We start from the raw sequence: 14220 nt of genomic DNA, 5'->3' as shown, positions 1-14220 counted from the left end.
TCTGAGAAAATCCCAGCTTCACCCACACGGGGCTGCAGCAGCAGCAGCAAAAAGTGAACGTGACCGTCCTTGAGAAAGCCCTGTGCAGAGTTTGTTCTTTGTCGGGGTCACCACCTCTGAAGTTCTTGTTTTCCTTGTGCTTCCGGAGCCTGGATTTGGGGATGAGGCTGAGGAGAGGCTTGGTTCCCCTTCTTAAGGCTGATGGAAGTGCTGGGTTAACACACACAGCAGCCCCGAGAGTTCTGTGACACACGATGGGATGGCAGACAATGGATAGAGAATGTATGGGTAGACCATAATTGGTCACCTGGGATGGACACACGGCTTGCAAGGATGTTGGAAAGCCAGGAACTGCAAAATGAGCAGGGAAAAGGCTGCAGGACTGCTGGTGAAATGGCTCCAGGACTGCTGGCATTCAAGCAGTGGGGCAGAAGCCGTGGAAAGTTCTCTGGGAAACAAACAGAACAGGAAACAATACTGTTGTATCAGTAGGCAGGGAGGCTGCTGCTGCACCCATAAAGCTTCCACGGGGCTATTTGTCATTTTCTGACAGCACAGAAACATGCACCATAAAACATTTCTCAACTTTGGCTCTGTTGAACTACCCATTTACTGTTATTATTGTTTTAGATATATATTTCTCACAGACAGTTACTGAAAGGTGCATTAGATTGCACCCAGAACAAAGGCAACGCAGTGCTGGCTCACAGGAGAAAATGAGTTTGATGGGAAGCATCAGGACTGAACATTGGCAGGCCTGTCTTACTGCAGTTTGATAGGCAGAGCACCTCTGTGATTCTGGGCACAGAACCTGAGGCCTTCAATGAAAGCTGTAATGCTGCATCTGCTCCAACCATTCACACTCAGTGGCATTCAGAGTCTTACCTAATTGACATGACTTGTAATTCCACTGGTTTTGTTTCTGGGATAATAGAAGTGAAGCAGTTTGGCTCTCGATTTGTGATTCTGCCTTGCATTGAATTTGTATCTGTAGGGTCTGTTGTAGCAAAGCACACAGCAGGGTCACCAGTGTGCTAAAATCACATATGCAGTCAGTGCCTGTGTTGGGTCAAGGCAGAAACCAAATGTGTTTTACAACTGAGACGAGGCAGAGCAAGAATGGCATCACCCAGGATGCTTTCTGAAGCACCCACTGCTTTTTGGGAGCATCATCATTTTAAAGCAGGCTTCAAACCACCAACACAGTGTAAAACATCTGCAAGTTTGCAGTTGCTATGAATAAACCGTGGGTGAAACTGTGAGCAGTTGCATGTCTCACCCTCGGTCACCTAGCAATGTTTATGGCTCTCTGTATGACTCACTGCTTAATTAGTGTTTGCATTACCTAAGGATCCTGGAGTCCCAGCCAAGAGAAGACCCTGTCATGTTAAGGGCTGTACATGCAGGGAGCAGCCTGAGAACACACAGCATAAACAGAGCAGGCAGAGGAAGGGAAACAAAGCAGTGAGAGGGGCTGGCTGCCCCACAGCAGAGCAGCGGGGGAACTGAGCCCCTCATCATCCCATCTCTGTACAGTTATCTACAAATTAAGCCAGGCTGTATCCTCCTGTGCTTAGAAAAGTAAATCTGGCAACTGGTATTATGCAAAACCGTGCTCAAGTTAAAGTAATGCTCCCATATGCATGTATTTCCTTAACTAGTATTATTTGTACTGATATTAAATGGTTTTGTTATTTAGGAAAGGCAGAAACAGGAGCCTCGATGTGAGTGAGCAAACATCACTGTCTGTGGTTCTGATCATCTGTTCCTCATGTATCTCAGAGATCACAGCCACCAAGGTGCTTCCTTTCAGTTCACTTCATTAAAGCAGAGCATTTCGAGTCCCAAGCCACAACCACTGACATGTTGGCCTCATTCTTAACAGCATCCTTGCCTCTCTGCAAGCTCAGAGCCCAAAGAACATCCCCTTTTTTCTTTTCCTCCCACTGAATGGACTCCCTGGAAGGAGCTGGAACCTGCTGTCAGAAATTCAAAGATCCAAAATGTCCGAGCTCAGCAATGAACTCCAGCTGCTATTTTTCAGAGATCAAAGATTTCACTGCTCCATGTCCTTGCACAGTACAGGGAGATCTGGACACGGGACTACCTGATTTCTAGGGGTTTTTTTAGGGTAATTCCTTCCTTCTTAAAACTTCAACTCAATGTGCTATCCCAGTTTTCCATGGCAAACTTGCTGCTGGAAACATCCACGCTCTCCTCCTGGCAGCCTCCATGCAGGACCAGCTCACGTGAATCCACGACACAGGGCATCAACCTCTGTGACATCCAACCTCGAGGCTGCTACAATCGATTCCACCAGGCACAAAGATGGGTTCCAAATCAGTTCCTTGAAGCATAAAGCAGCAGCTTTGCTGAACTGAAGATGCAGAACAGTCTATCTAACAAGAAAATACAGGGCAGGCACAAACCTGAGCAGAGAACACGCTTTATTGAGAAGTAGATACAAGAACAGCACATTCTACCACATCGTGGGAACAGGGATCAGCTTCTGTACAAGAACGGCCTTCTTCCCTACTCCACAGATCTACTTTGTTGGATATTTTCATGAGTAGCTGTATTTAGTTACAATACAGGAGCAAAGGGCACGAGACAGCAAGATTCAGTAATGCCCACAAAGTACACATCATTGACTGATGATCTGGGTTTTTTTTTCTTGTTTTTTTTCTTTTTTTCTTTTTTAAAGAGGCAGAGAAAGGCAGACAACCACCAGAAGGGCAACAGAGAACTTTTCCACACAAGGATGGGTCAGTGGTTAACAGGAAACAGCTCCTACCTACTGGTATGGTATGCTGCAAGTGCTTCACTTCAGTCACCATTCAACAGAAAAGCATTGGAAGGATGAAATCAGCACTGTTACGACGCTGCCATCGCCTGCTCCAAGTGTGTCCCCTTCTTTTAATCACACTGGAGCCATATAGCAAACTCGTGGCACAAGGACAGTGGTTATACTTGAAAGCCATTGCATGAGAGTTTCATCTGGTGCTGCTGATGGGACAGAAGAAGTAAAAGCTTTCTTGTTCTACAAAGACAAACCAGGATGCACTGTCAGAGAAACAAACCATCCACACAGCTACGTGAAGCTGCCACTGATGCACAGAACATAAACTGTAGGCAATCCAACAACTGGTGATATTTGGATGTCAGGGTTTCTGTGGCTGTTTGGATAAGGCTGGCAAATATTTATCTGTAGCGAAGATTTTCATTTCTTCAATCTTGAGGGAAAAAATCTTCCTCAGTAGAAAGAGGCCTACGATCCAAAACACCTCCAGCGAAATACACTCACGGGCTGCTGCTGGGGGAAGGAACCCACCAACTCCAAGAGGAAAACCAGGCAAGCAGCAATACACAGGGACAGAAGTGCCTCCAACAGAAGTGGTAGTGCTGTAGCTCCAGGAGCACACAAGAGCAGCTCCACGAAGCTCATCAGACTGTGACACCCTCAGGCACTCAGCCTGCACTCCCTGGGATAACGCTAACAATCACACCGCTCGCTCCTAAGATACATCAGCTTCTGACTGCACAACCTTAACTATGTGAAGACCTACTGGATTGTAGGAGAAAACACTGCCCAAAGAGGTGGCGTGTTGCTTTAGTACAATTATTTCATACGTGGCATGGAACAGTCCGTCAGACAGGCCTAGTTACAAATGCTGAAGTCAGTGTAAATGGCAGCTCGCTAGGAAAACAGCCTTTCTGCAAACAAGTGTTATTAGACCTTGTTCCAAAGCCACAGAAGTCACCTCCGTTACGTACAAAGCAAGGAACCTGAAGGAAGAAACAACCAGGTAACGGGACACAACACAACCTCATCAGAATGAGAACATGAGGGTGAGACCAGTGACTGGACAGGTACAGTACCAGATATCAGAACTCCTTGGGCCAGCGCTGCTAGGAGCTTCGTGTGGGTCCTACACAGATCCAATCCTTGCAACCTCATTGAGGCCGAAACATCAAGTTCCTCAGAACTAGCTTCTGGTGTGCACAAAAGATCTGGGCCAGAACAGTACCAAGGGGAGCTGATCTTTTGGGAGGGTACTGTACCAGCCAATCACAACAGCAACAGGTACAACAGAGATCCCGAGGGTACTTCCTACTGCTGGGGTTCACTGGCTTCAGGAGTGACAGACAGTTAAGTTCCCTTAGGAGGGGTCCATTTCAAACAGCTGGGATCCATTATCTTATTGCTGTTGGATCTTTTTGCCTCTTTGGCTATCCATTCGTCGATCAGATCCTGGGGAGAAGAGCACGAAAGGGTGGGTTAAAGCAAACAGGCTGTGATGAGAGGATTATCCAAAGTCCAACGCCAAACATCAAAGTCCAGAAATCTGATCAGCCCACTCCATTACTGCTGAGCACGTTGAAAATATAACTCCTATTCCACAGCACTTTCTAGAAGCACTTCCAACCACACTGATAAGGCTACTTGTAGCTACAAAGCTTCAGGAAAGAGCGCATCAACGAGAGAAACTGTCCTGTCTTTGGGGGTTTATAACTCATTGTCCATGAGGATACAAACAGGACACATGCAGGATTCATTTCACTACTGTGCATCCATTTGCTCAATAAAGGTTAGGCACAATGAGGGGCAAGAGAGGAGTGACAATTCCCCAAAAACTGCTTACAATCAACAGTGTTCTTCCATACATCAAGAAAACGTCAGTCTGTGCAGCCTATTTCTACACTGGTGAAGAATCATGCTCAATGCCAGTGTTGTACATTACTGCATTTCAAAATGATGGTGCTCCCCGCTGGAATCAAAGGGCAGGGAAGCCCCAGCACCAAATAAAGATAACACTGACTTCATTAGTTCATGTGAGTCCAACAGCTAAATGGCAGGAAATCAAGGTGCAGAGAGAGCTATGAGAAACCTTACCTGTCTTTTCAGGACCAGGTGTTTTCCCTTCCAGTACTTCAGCATCTGCAGTGCCTGCAATGTACTAACAATGTCGACAGGGTTTACTGCAGTCTCCTGGCTGATTTCTGCAAACCAGTATCAGTTCAGGTTAGAACAGAAACAAATTTCACTGCAACAGTCTCTGACAGTTAGTTTTCAACTCAAGTCTTAGGCATCACATTGGAGGTGATAAACACAAAATGCCTTGCAGATGGTGGAGGCACGTGCAGCACTAATGCTGCTGCCTGACCTGAACCCTCTGACAGCTCTGGTTATCTGTTACACAACTTGTCTGTGGTCAATTCACTTGCAAAATATTTGAAAGCTTTTCATATTTTTATAAGAAGTCGATCCACGCTTTAAGAACTCATCAAGTTGGATTATTTTTGCTGTTGGATGGACTAAAAAAGGAGCAACATCCAAACAAAAGAACATTCCACCAACTGTGCTGCTACACAAACACGTGCAGCAGTGCAATGAGTGTGACCTGTCTCATGTTTGAGGTCGCACAGGCATGCTCCTGAACCAGCTCGTTTAGGTTGAAATTATACCTTTTATAGAGATCTCTTTCCCTTGGAAATTATGCAGGTAACGAAGGAGAACTTCCTTCCAGTAGCTCCTGTAGCTGATGAGACCCAAATCAGACAGAGGTCGCTCTGGAGAGCCGACTTTTTCTTCTACTTTAGAAAGCAAATAGCCTGTAAAGAAAAGGGGATTTATTTCTCCTTCCCAAACTGCTCCCTCCTGACTGCTACACTCTTCAGAACGAGAAGAAATCAGCTCTAATAAAAACTGCTGCACATCTAACAGATGTGTTAGGTACTGGGTGAGATTATTATACCAAACTGAGTGTTTCCAGAATGATTCTCTTTATACTTACTGAAGTCAATGAGCATCTTGCCATAGCCTTGCCTCATGTACTGGGGCATTGTCAGGATACAAGAGACATTGTAATTGAGAAAAGAATTCTTCTCCTACAAATCAGGAATACACAGAACAAGTTAACAAGTCTAGATCTGCACAAACAATAGGCTGCATCATAACCCTAACAGACAGAACAAGCCTGTGCAACTGATTCAATACAAGGTGAAAGCAGCAATTTCAGGAATTCCTGCCTAGCAACCAATAATGTGATCACCTGCATCAGCCAGTGGGTGCCTGGTGCAGTGCAAAGCTCAGGGTGGCAGCACGTGGAGCTGCACCTGAGAAGCAGCCACTTGCACTCTCACTACCACTTCTAACAGGTTTATATGCAAGAAGAAAGCAACCAACCTTAGAGAAATATCCTATCAGGTGGCAGCCAGTGTTGTCAGCTTCTGTCATGACATAGAAGAGGAAGGGTTCAACATCATAATACAACGTTTTATGGTCCAAGAAAAGTTTTGCCAGCAGACATAGGTTTTGACAGTAGATCTAGAAACAAAAGGAGAGCGTGAACAAAAACAGACATAGATGGGAAATACTAAGAAAGTTCTGCATCATCTGAGAAATGGCGTGGAGCCTTTCAGCTAGAGCAGCTGGGCTGGGGAACAATCCCATTTATGAAGAAATTGGATAAGGTGAAATTTGCAAGGTGGGAATTTCTGTTTGTGATACCAATCTCTGGGTGCTCAAAACATCACATCCTCAGTGAAGGGAAACAGAAGGTTGGAGCTCAGCTTGTTTGTGTGAATCCCATGCTTCAAGGTCATCTGTGGTAAATGGAAAAGCCTCCTCCCAACTTCCGGCAGTGCAAAATTTAGCTGTGAATCTGTTTCTCTGTTCTTCCCTCTGAAGCCTCCAGGACTGGATGCACCTACAGACTGCTGCTACCTGGCACTGAACCAGTGGCTGCAGATTCATCTTCTACCCTTCAATTGAGGGTCACCCCCTGTAATATTAGCCTACTTTCCACTCTAACACAAGTTTGAATGTTTCAGCTGAATGAGAGATGCAGTGGCAATGTACTGAGGCCACACACAGAAGCTCCCCATTCATTTTAAGAAAGGGATCCTGGCATAAGCCCCCAAAAGCTACTGATCCAACACAGTGCAAGAGAACAGGGGAAACTGCTTGTGCACAACAGCAACGAGGAATCACCACGATGAAAACGCAGACAAAACAAACATCAAGAATGGACAGACCTGACTGCAGCAGCCTTTCCACCACTAGAGAGAGAAAGGGTTTGCATCCTGTTTCTCTACAGGAAAAGTAGTGCTAAGCCTATTAATACAATTAATTACCTTGTTCTTTTTCCCATCCACTTCAAAAACTGAAATGGAGCCTTTGCGGTAGATTTCATCACCTGGTGGATGTTTCCAAACACATTTTGCCTATGACAAGTAAACAAAATTAGGGTGACACTACTGTTTTAAAGGCAGAAGAGGTTACAACAGCTGCTGGATACATCAGGAAACACGCAGACCCTTTAAATTCAATTCTAGGTCCCATTTCTGAGCCTCTGTAACCCACTGAACAGAGCAGAAGTCAAGCCTGCATCTAGGAAAACTTTCTCTCAAAACGACTCAGAATCTCCTCAGCTCTCAAAGTGAACTGACAGCAGTGACAACGTTTACAAACATCCACATGCTCACACCTGATTCAAAGCTCAGGAATCTGAGATCCTCCCCAGCCCTTACCATGTGTCTGCGCAGTATTGTCTGGCTCTTCATGTACTTGAGGCAGAACTCACACATGTAGAGACGTCCCAGACGAGCGTACTCCTCTGGGTAGGGAGAATGGTACCAGGTGTCCAGTTCATAGCGGCCAAAAGCGATGGTTTTGATCATATTGCTGCCTTCTGTGATCTGGCCCTGGAGCCGCAACTTTTCCTACGGATGAAACACGTGAACAGCTATTAAGAAATGTTTTAAAGGGGTGCTGAGAGGAAGGGGCTGTATTCATTTCCCTTAAGGAGATCCTTCACTTCACTTCACCTCCTTTGGCAGAGGGGTTGCTCTCGATGATCTTTAGAGGTCCTTTCCAACCCCTACAATTCTGTGATTCAATCCTGTGAGCTCTGTGACCTAACGACACCTCCCACAAACCCCTCCTCAAGTCAACTCAGCCTGAGCCCCGTTCACAAGTGACAGCTAGTGGTGGAAGAAGGACTCAGAAAACATCTTTGAACGCTTCTTCCCTCACCTGCAAGGAGAGACACAGCCTAACTCTCAGCCTTCAGATATCCCAGATACCAATGCCACTGGTAAGCATCAAAGAATCTTTGGGTTCATTTCTGGAGATGGGAGAGCACTGGAGATTTGAAGAGCACCTACAGAAGCCTCAGCCACAACAGAAGGATTTCAACCCCGTTCCACAGTCACCGAATACTGTCAAGATGCTTTCTGTCTTTCCTTTCTAATCATTCCTTTGCTGCTGTTTCCACAGCTGGAGCTGCCCATTCCCTCACTGAAAAGATACACCTCTTAAACGAGGCTGTTACTAATTATTCCTCATGCAAGGCATTCATCTCTGCAGACGTTTAGGTCCACCTATACTTTCAGTAAACCTACTGAATGATTTCAGCATCATACCTACTCTAACTTTGCTGACTCGGCTGGGCTGTGGGCGCTCACCTTACAGCAGATTCTATCTGCACAAGTACAACAAAAGCCATTAAATTTCTGAACGACTATCAGTTACAAGGCTTACCAGGTCCTCAGATGCTCGTGCTTGTGCTCTTCGGAAAAGCTCAAGGTCATACTCACTGGTCAGGTTCTCAAGAAGAGGTTCCCTAGTATTGCCATAGGTTTGCCTGTGTTCCTAGAGCAAAAACAAACCAAAAAAAGGAGTTTTCACTGCTATTCTAGGCTGTTGAATGTTGTACCTTTTTGTAACTGAAGATGTTGCAGGATGAGACCTTAGTGGTTTCATTCCAGACACAAAGGAATGAAAGAAGTGCTGCCTTTACCATGTATTTTTCTTTTTGCTCCTTGCTTAGTCCTGAATTCCTCTTCTTCCTGAGTTCAGCTACTTTCTCTTTGTATCGAAGTTGTCTCTCTGTTGGTGCCTGCAAAAAAAAGCGGTTGGAAAGCTTCATGAGTCTTCATGCACTTCCAATATTCACCTGCACCTCATCTGAAGGAGCTCTGTGTTGGCTTCTGTTTTATCAGGTTTGTTGTCTCCAAACCAAATCCTGCATGCATGAGATAAATGCAAATATGTAAAATGGAAATCTTTTCTACTTTCTGTAGCCTGCCTTTGTCAACACACCTCAGTCCCACAAGACAGGGTGCATTCCTTATGCACTGCTTAATCACATGGAAAAGCTCACTGCTGACTCATCAGGTCACCCTGACTCTCAATCAAGATTCATTTGAATTGAGGAACATAATTCCCCCGCTGGAATTATGCAGAGTAAAATGGTGGCATGGAAATTCTGCTGTCACACACATGAAAGCACACGGAAAAGACCACTGTGAGAACAACTCCAGCCTCCTCTGTCATATCACTGCCCAGAGTCACCTCTTGGCTCTCACTGGCTGCTCCAGGCTCTTACTGAAGGGAGAAAATGAATTTCCCCTGCTGAAACAAACTGGAGACTGCAAAAGGGAGCCTCGGGACTCAGCACAATAGCTTAACTAAGAGGTAAGGAAGGGAGATCAAGTTAAAGCCGCTGTCACTAGAAACATAACTGAGTTTTTTCCACTCTTAACGGAGCAGCCACTCCACCACGTGCAGACTGCCCACCTGGTGCCTGGTGGCGTGCCTGTTGTTGTCGTCCTGCCGATGGGCCAGCATCCTCTCCTCAATCTGCTTATCCCGGCTCTGCGCTCGCACCTGGAAGTCAGAACTCCTCAGTCAGCACTGCAGCAAACTACTGGCAGAGCTTCCACCTCGTCCTCCGTTTCTCTGTTTAGCTGGATTTTCTAACGTGTAACTTATAAATTATTTGACGCATAACAAATGCTGCTGTCTTACAGCTAAGGACATCAGTGGAAGATGTTATTTCCTGTGCACGAGCAAGTCTTGGTATTTTGTTCTATAAAAGCATAAGAAGATGAAACAGAAGACTTCACTACCTTGCACTCATCTGCTGACAGATTGTGATACAGTGGGCATCCTGATATGGAGAAGTGCCGCTCGTGTTTTCCAGTTAGGTGTCCTGTAAAGGATCAGGAAAGAGAAAGCTGTTAACATATGATCATTAACTGCAGCCCAGATGGTCAGATACTGCATATGAGCTTCTCAAGAGAGGCAACTCCATTTATTAACACTGCGGTAGGAGGAAAACATTTCATGGTTCGTGGCACAAGCCATAAGAACAAAGAAGGAAAATCCTTTTCACACTAACTCAAAAGCTGCACTCCATGCAAGCAGCCACGTATATTAGATAACTGCATGCATTTGTTGCTGAGAACCTTTTGTCTTCAGTCTGAGATCAATACCCTCACCTCCAAGGCTCTGCATTCCCCTCCCATGCCTGTGCTCACTCACTCACTCTCCCAACTTGCTCTTTATCCCATCGTCCCCTGAAGACCTCTAGACAATAAAGATATACCTGCAGACATGCTCCATAACCCTTCTCTGCACCCACTTCTCAGTAGTGTTTCTGATTCCAAGCAACTGCTTACTGTTACGTTGTACAAGTCAACGGAGGGGGACTTAATATCAAGGCAAAAAAAAAAGTAAATAAATCAACAAATCAATCCTGGAACTGAAATTACCTAAAGAGTTACACCCAGGAGTGGGACATTTCATGTTGAAATTGTAGCTTTCATGGAAGCGGCGGCGCTTCGGGCGGTGAGACAGATCACTTCCCGAATCCTTCATGGACATGTCCTTGGCAATGCTCTCATCGTGGGATACGTTTGGACTGGAGATGTCAATATCAGACTCTGAGGAAGGGGCATTCCCAGTGGGGGTACGAGGTGGAGACTCATCGTGATCCGCTGCATTTTTAGTGTCTGAACAAGGATCCAGATGTTACAAATTTGCCAGAAAAAAAAAAAAGCTTTCAATAAAAAATAATATGTAAAGCAGCTCTGGAGAGCTGCCTCAAACCCTCTGACCCGAGGATATCACACTGTGCCCAGGGAACAGAGCTGCATATCCTCTCCAACAGCATTTTGCAAGCTCTCAGCACCTCTCTGTGCCTACATACCTCTGTCAGAAAAGTCAACCACTTGCTCTGTTTCTGATCCAGACGAGCGGGTCTGCCGGAGCGGGTATTTCTTTGGGGTCACAGGGGCAGGCTGCTGCTGGCTGCGGGTCACCCTCCTCGTGGAATAGACTGGTTCTTCTGCTCCAAACGAGGGCGGATTGCGAACCGGGCTGGAATCTAATTTCATGGAAACGCCATAATTACACCCACAGGAAGCACTGAATGCCAGTGAACTGCCTCACACGTGCTCTGATAGCACCACGGGGTATCAGCACAGGATTCTGTGCAATCATTGCACATTATCGCTGATATGATATACTCTTCTAAGATTAAATCATCACTTCTACAAACACCAATGGACCTGGAATTTGATTCACTTTCTCTGAGATGATAACTGAATCGATTAGGAATTACAAACAGCTCCCATTCAGAAAGCTTGTAGTGTTTAACCTAGAAAACAACCATCAGCATTTAGAAAACTCTTGAGAATATCAAAGCTGCTTCTGGTATGGAGGTACATTTGGGACACCACGTATAGTTTTACAAAGACATGCTGCTCATAAGACAATAAAACAGATTATTCTGCATGAAAACAATGCTTTCATACCCTAACAGCATCATAGGCATCCCACATACCAACCCAAATCGCTCCTCCACCTGTTTTTGAGGCCTAACCACCAGATGACTGTGCACGTTAAGTTTTTTTTACCTACAAGAAAATCCATCACAAAACAGTGCATGCACAGATGGAAGGAACAAACTTACCTACTGTCATTTTCTTAATAGCTAACAGCCTAGGAATTACTATCCAAAAGCTAAAAACGAGGAGGTGGACACATGCTTCCTCTTTTAAATTGGATGCAAAAGTAGAAGCATGCAAAATTTGTTGACATTTGTTGCATCAGCAAATCCTGAAAACGCATCTTCCCTTGCTGTATAGAAAACCCCAAAGAAACAAAGCAAACGACAGCAACTTTTATCCCTAAATGCTCCCTCTCTAGCTTGCCTATATAATTATATTTAACTAACAGGATAAGTTTACAGAGTTCTTACATAAATCAGGCAAAGCAGAATCATGGGTTCATAGAATCATAGAATCACCCAAAGATCACCCAGCCCAACCATCCACCCATCACCAATAGTTTCACTAAACCATGTCCCTCAACACAATGGGTTTGATTTCTATCTCCTCTAATAAAGAAACAGCTTTACTTTTAGAACTGAGGATGCTCAAGTTTTCCCTTCTGCCATCACTGTAATCCTTACATTGCGCAACCTCATATGTTTGCAATCTGCAGTCAGAAAGACTGGATTTTACTAAAATACAATAAAACCCAATAAAAAAAGTTATGTATTTGCATTTGGGTGCGAAATTCCACGTGTTTAATCTGTGAAAGTGAATGTGGAGCGAACCGAGCCTCCTGCTAGTGGGGTGTTTAAGGAAATAGATCTTTACCTTGGGAGCTCTGGCTGAGCCTGGCTGAGGAGCGGGTCACACGGGCGGATCGCCGTGATGTGGCATCGCTTTCAGAGCTGTCTGTATGCTCCGGATCTGTGGAGAAATCGGAGTCCTCTGTTCCATCTGAGCTGCTGCCCGCATTCCTCTGCAACAACAGACGCAGATGTTAGCAGGGATGCTAACCACAACCACACGGAAAGCAGGTGGTGATAACGTAGAGTTGACACAATCACAGAATGGCCAGGGTTGGAAGGGACTTCAAGGATCACCAAGAATCTCCAACCTCCTGCCACATGCAGGGCCACCAACCCCACATTTCATAGCAGCCCAGGCTGCCCAGGGCCCCATCCAACCTGGCCTTGAACATCTCCAGGGATGGATGGGGCATCCACAGCCTCTGGGCAGCTGTTCCAGCACCTCACTGCTCTCATAGTGAAGAAATCATTCAGACTAATAATTTCACGCCAGACAAAAAGCTTTGTGTGTCATCCACACAGCATCGTCACCCTGAAGGCCCAGCTGGGCACAAGGGGGAGGTGGTGGGGAAACAGACGGGCTCTGCCAGGGGATGCGTTGGTTGTGCATCACTGTGAGCAATACGGGCTGGGAAAACAACGGAAAGGAGCGCAGCAGGCAACGAACGCGGCTGTGTTCACCCGAGGCTGCAAGAGTGGTTTCTGTGAGGAAAGCAGCTCCGAGAAAAGAGGCGGGAACGACACCGAGCCCCTCAGAGCGCACACAGCCCTGCGCCGCTTTGTTTTGCGTTCTACAGCGACTCGTCGGCCTCGGCCAATCGTAACGCACGTGGGTGGGGCCGAAAAGGCGATTCCGCCAATAGGAACTCGAGGAGAGAAGGAGCATGCCGGTAGGGTGTGACTGACAGCGGGCGACAGCCAATCACTGAGAGCTTCACTCTCACAGAAACATCCACCCCGGGGGCGGAGTGGGATGGGGGGGAAGGGAGGAACAAGGCACGCGCGGGGAGGTGACCGTTGGGAGCGGAGATGGGCAGCCATGGAAGCCAATCAGTGGCTAGCCCGGCAAGACAGCCCAGCCAATACGGCGCCAGCTCTTCGACCGTCTGTCCAATGGGAGAAACCGAGAGGAGGGCCGCGCTGCAGGCGGGGGGGGGAGGAAAAGGGTAACCGTTGGGGGCGACGAGTGACGGGCGGGGCGGCCAATCAATGCTGCGCGGGACTCTCCGACAGCCAATGAGGGAACGAGTGGGGCGGGCGCGGGGGGGCTGAAGGCCGCTATTTTTCCCCTGGTTTTCTACCGGTAAGAGGTAACTGGAAGGGACGGGAAAGCTGGAAGGCTCCGTCCTGAACCTACCGCTCCCTCCCCAGCCACCTCCCCGGCTCCGCTCACCTTCCTGCGCGGCATCCTCGGAGGGGGCGGGGGCAGCGAGGCTGCCTGGTCCCCGGCGCCCCCGGCTCGTGAAGCGGCGGTGGCCGCCGTGTTAGTGCCGGCGGGCTCCGTGGTGACGGCCGTGTCGCCCGCTCTACGGCACGTCTGCTCCGGCGGCGCCAGCGCGCTCCCGCCGCCAGCCCTGCTCCCCGCTCGGTCCCTCACGCTTCCGCCGGGACACGGCCCACACCCCCTTGTCACGTGACCCCGCCCGAGACTCACGCCAGCCGGAGCCGCCATCTTTGTTTGGGCGTTCCAGCGGCGAAGTTGGTGGCGGCCATCTTGGTTTTGGGCAGAAGGGCTCTCGGCGGGAATCGGGGCGCCGGCGGCGGCCATGTTGAGTGAGGGCGTGAAGTC

General features: G+C 47.3%; 1 protein-coding gene across 1 annotated transcript; it reads right to left on the bottom strand.

Annotated features, from left to right (window-relative positions):
• Nucleotides 1-2430: 2430 nt before the first annotated feature.
• On the bottom strand, nt 2431-13926 carry KAT7 (lysine acetyltransferase 7). The gene is made up of 15 exons (XM_042886966.1): nt 13825-13926; nt 12454-12601; nt 10998-11174; nt 10561-10800; nt 9916-9998; nt 9584-9673; nt 8805-8903; nt 8546-8656; nt 7534-7725; nt 7138-7227; nt 6188-6328; nt 5796-5889; nt 5467-5613; nt 4895-5001; nt 2431-4252 (listed from the first exon to the last, which is right to left on the bottom strand). The coding sequence occupies exons 1-15, from the start codon at nt 13837-13839 to the stop codon at nt 4151-4153; spliced, it is 1836 nt and encodes a 611-aa protein (XP_042742900.1). The 5' UTR covers nt 13840-13926; the 3' UTR covers nt 2431-4150.
• Between the last annotated feature and the right edge of the window lie 294 nt (nt 13927-14220).

This window comes from Lagopus leucura, unplaced genomic scaffold, assembly GCF_019238085.1.
Source record: "Lagopus leucura isolate 7727_CA_CO unplaced genomic scaffold, USGS_WTPT01 Super-Scaffold_100066, whole genome shotgun sequence".
NCBI lineage: Eukaryota > Metazoa > Chordata > Aves > Galliformes > Phasianidae > Lagopus > Lagopus leucura.
Note: the sequence above shows the minus strand (reverse complement) of the source record. Positions and strands in the feature narration are given on the sequence as shown.

Excerpts from the sequence above, each read along its gene's own strand:
- KAT7 (XM_042886966.1), bottom strand. Across the intron at positions 10,801-10,997 it reads GGTTGACTTTTCTGACAGAG|ACACTAAAAATGCAGCGGAT; the intron begins GTATGTAGGCAC and ends ATCCTTGTTCAG. Across the intron at positions 5,002-5,466 it reads GAAAGAGATCTCTATAAAAG|AAATCAGCCAGGAGACTGCA; the intron begins GTATAATTTCAA and ends ACTGGTTTGCAG.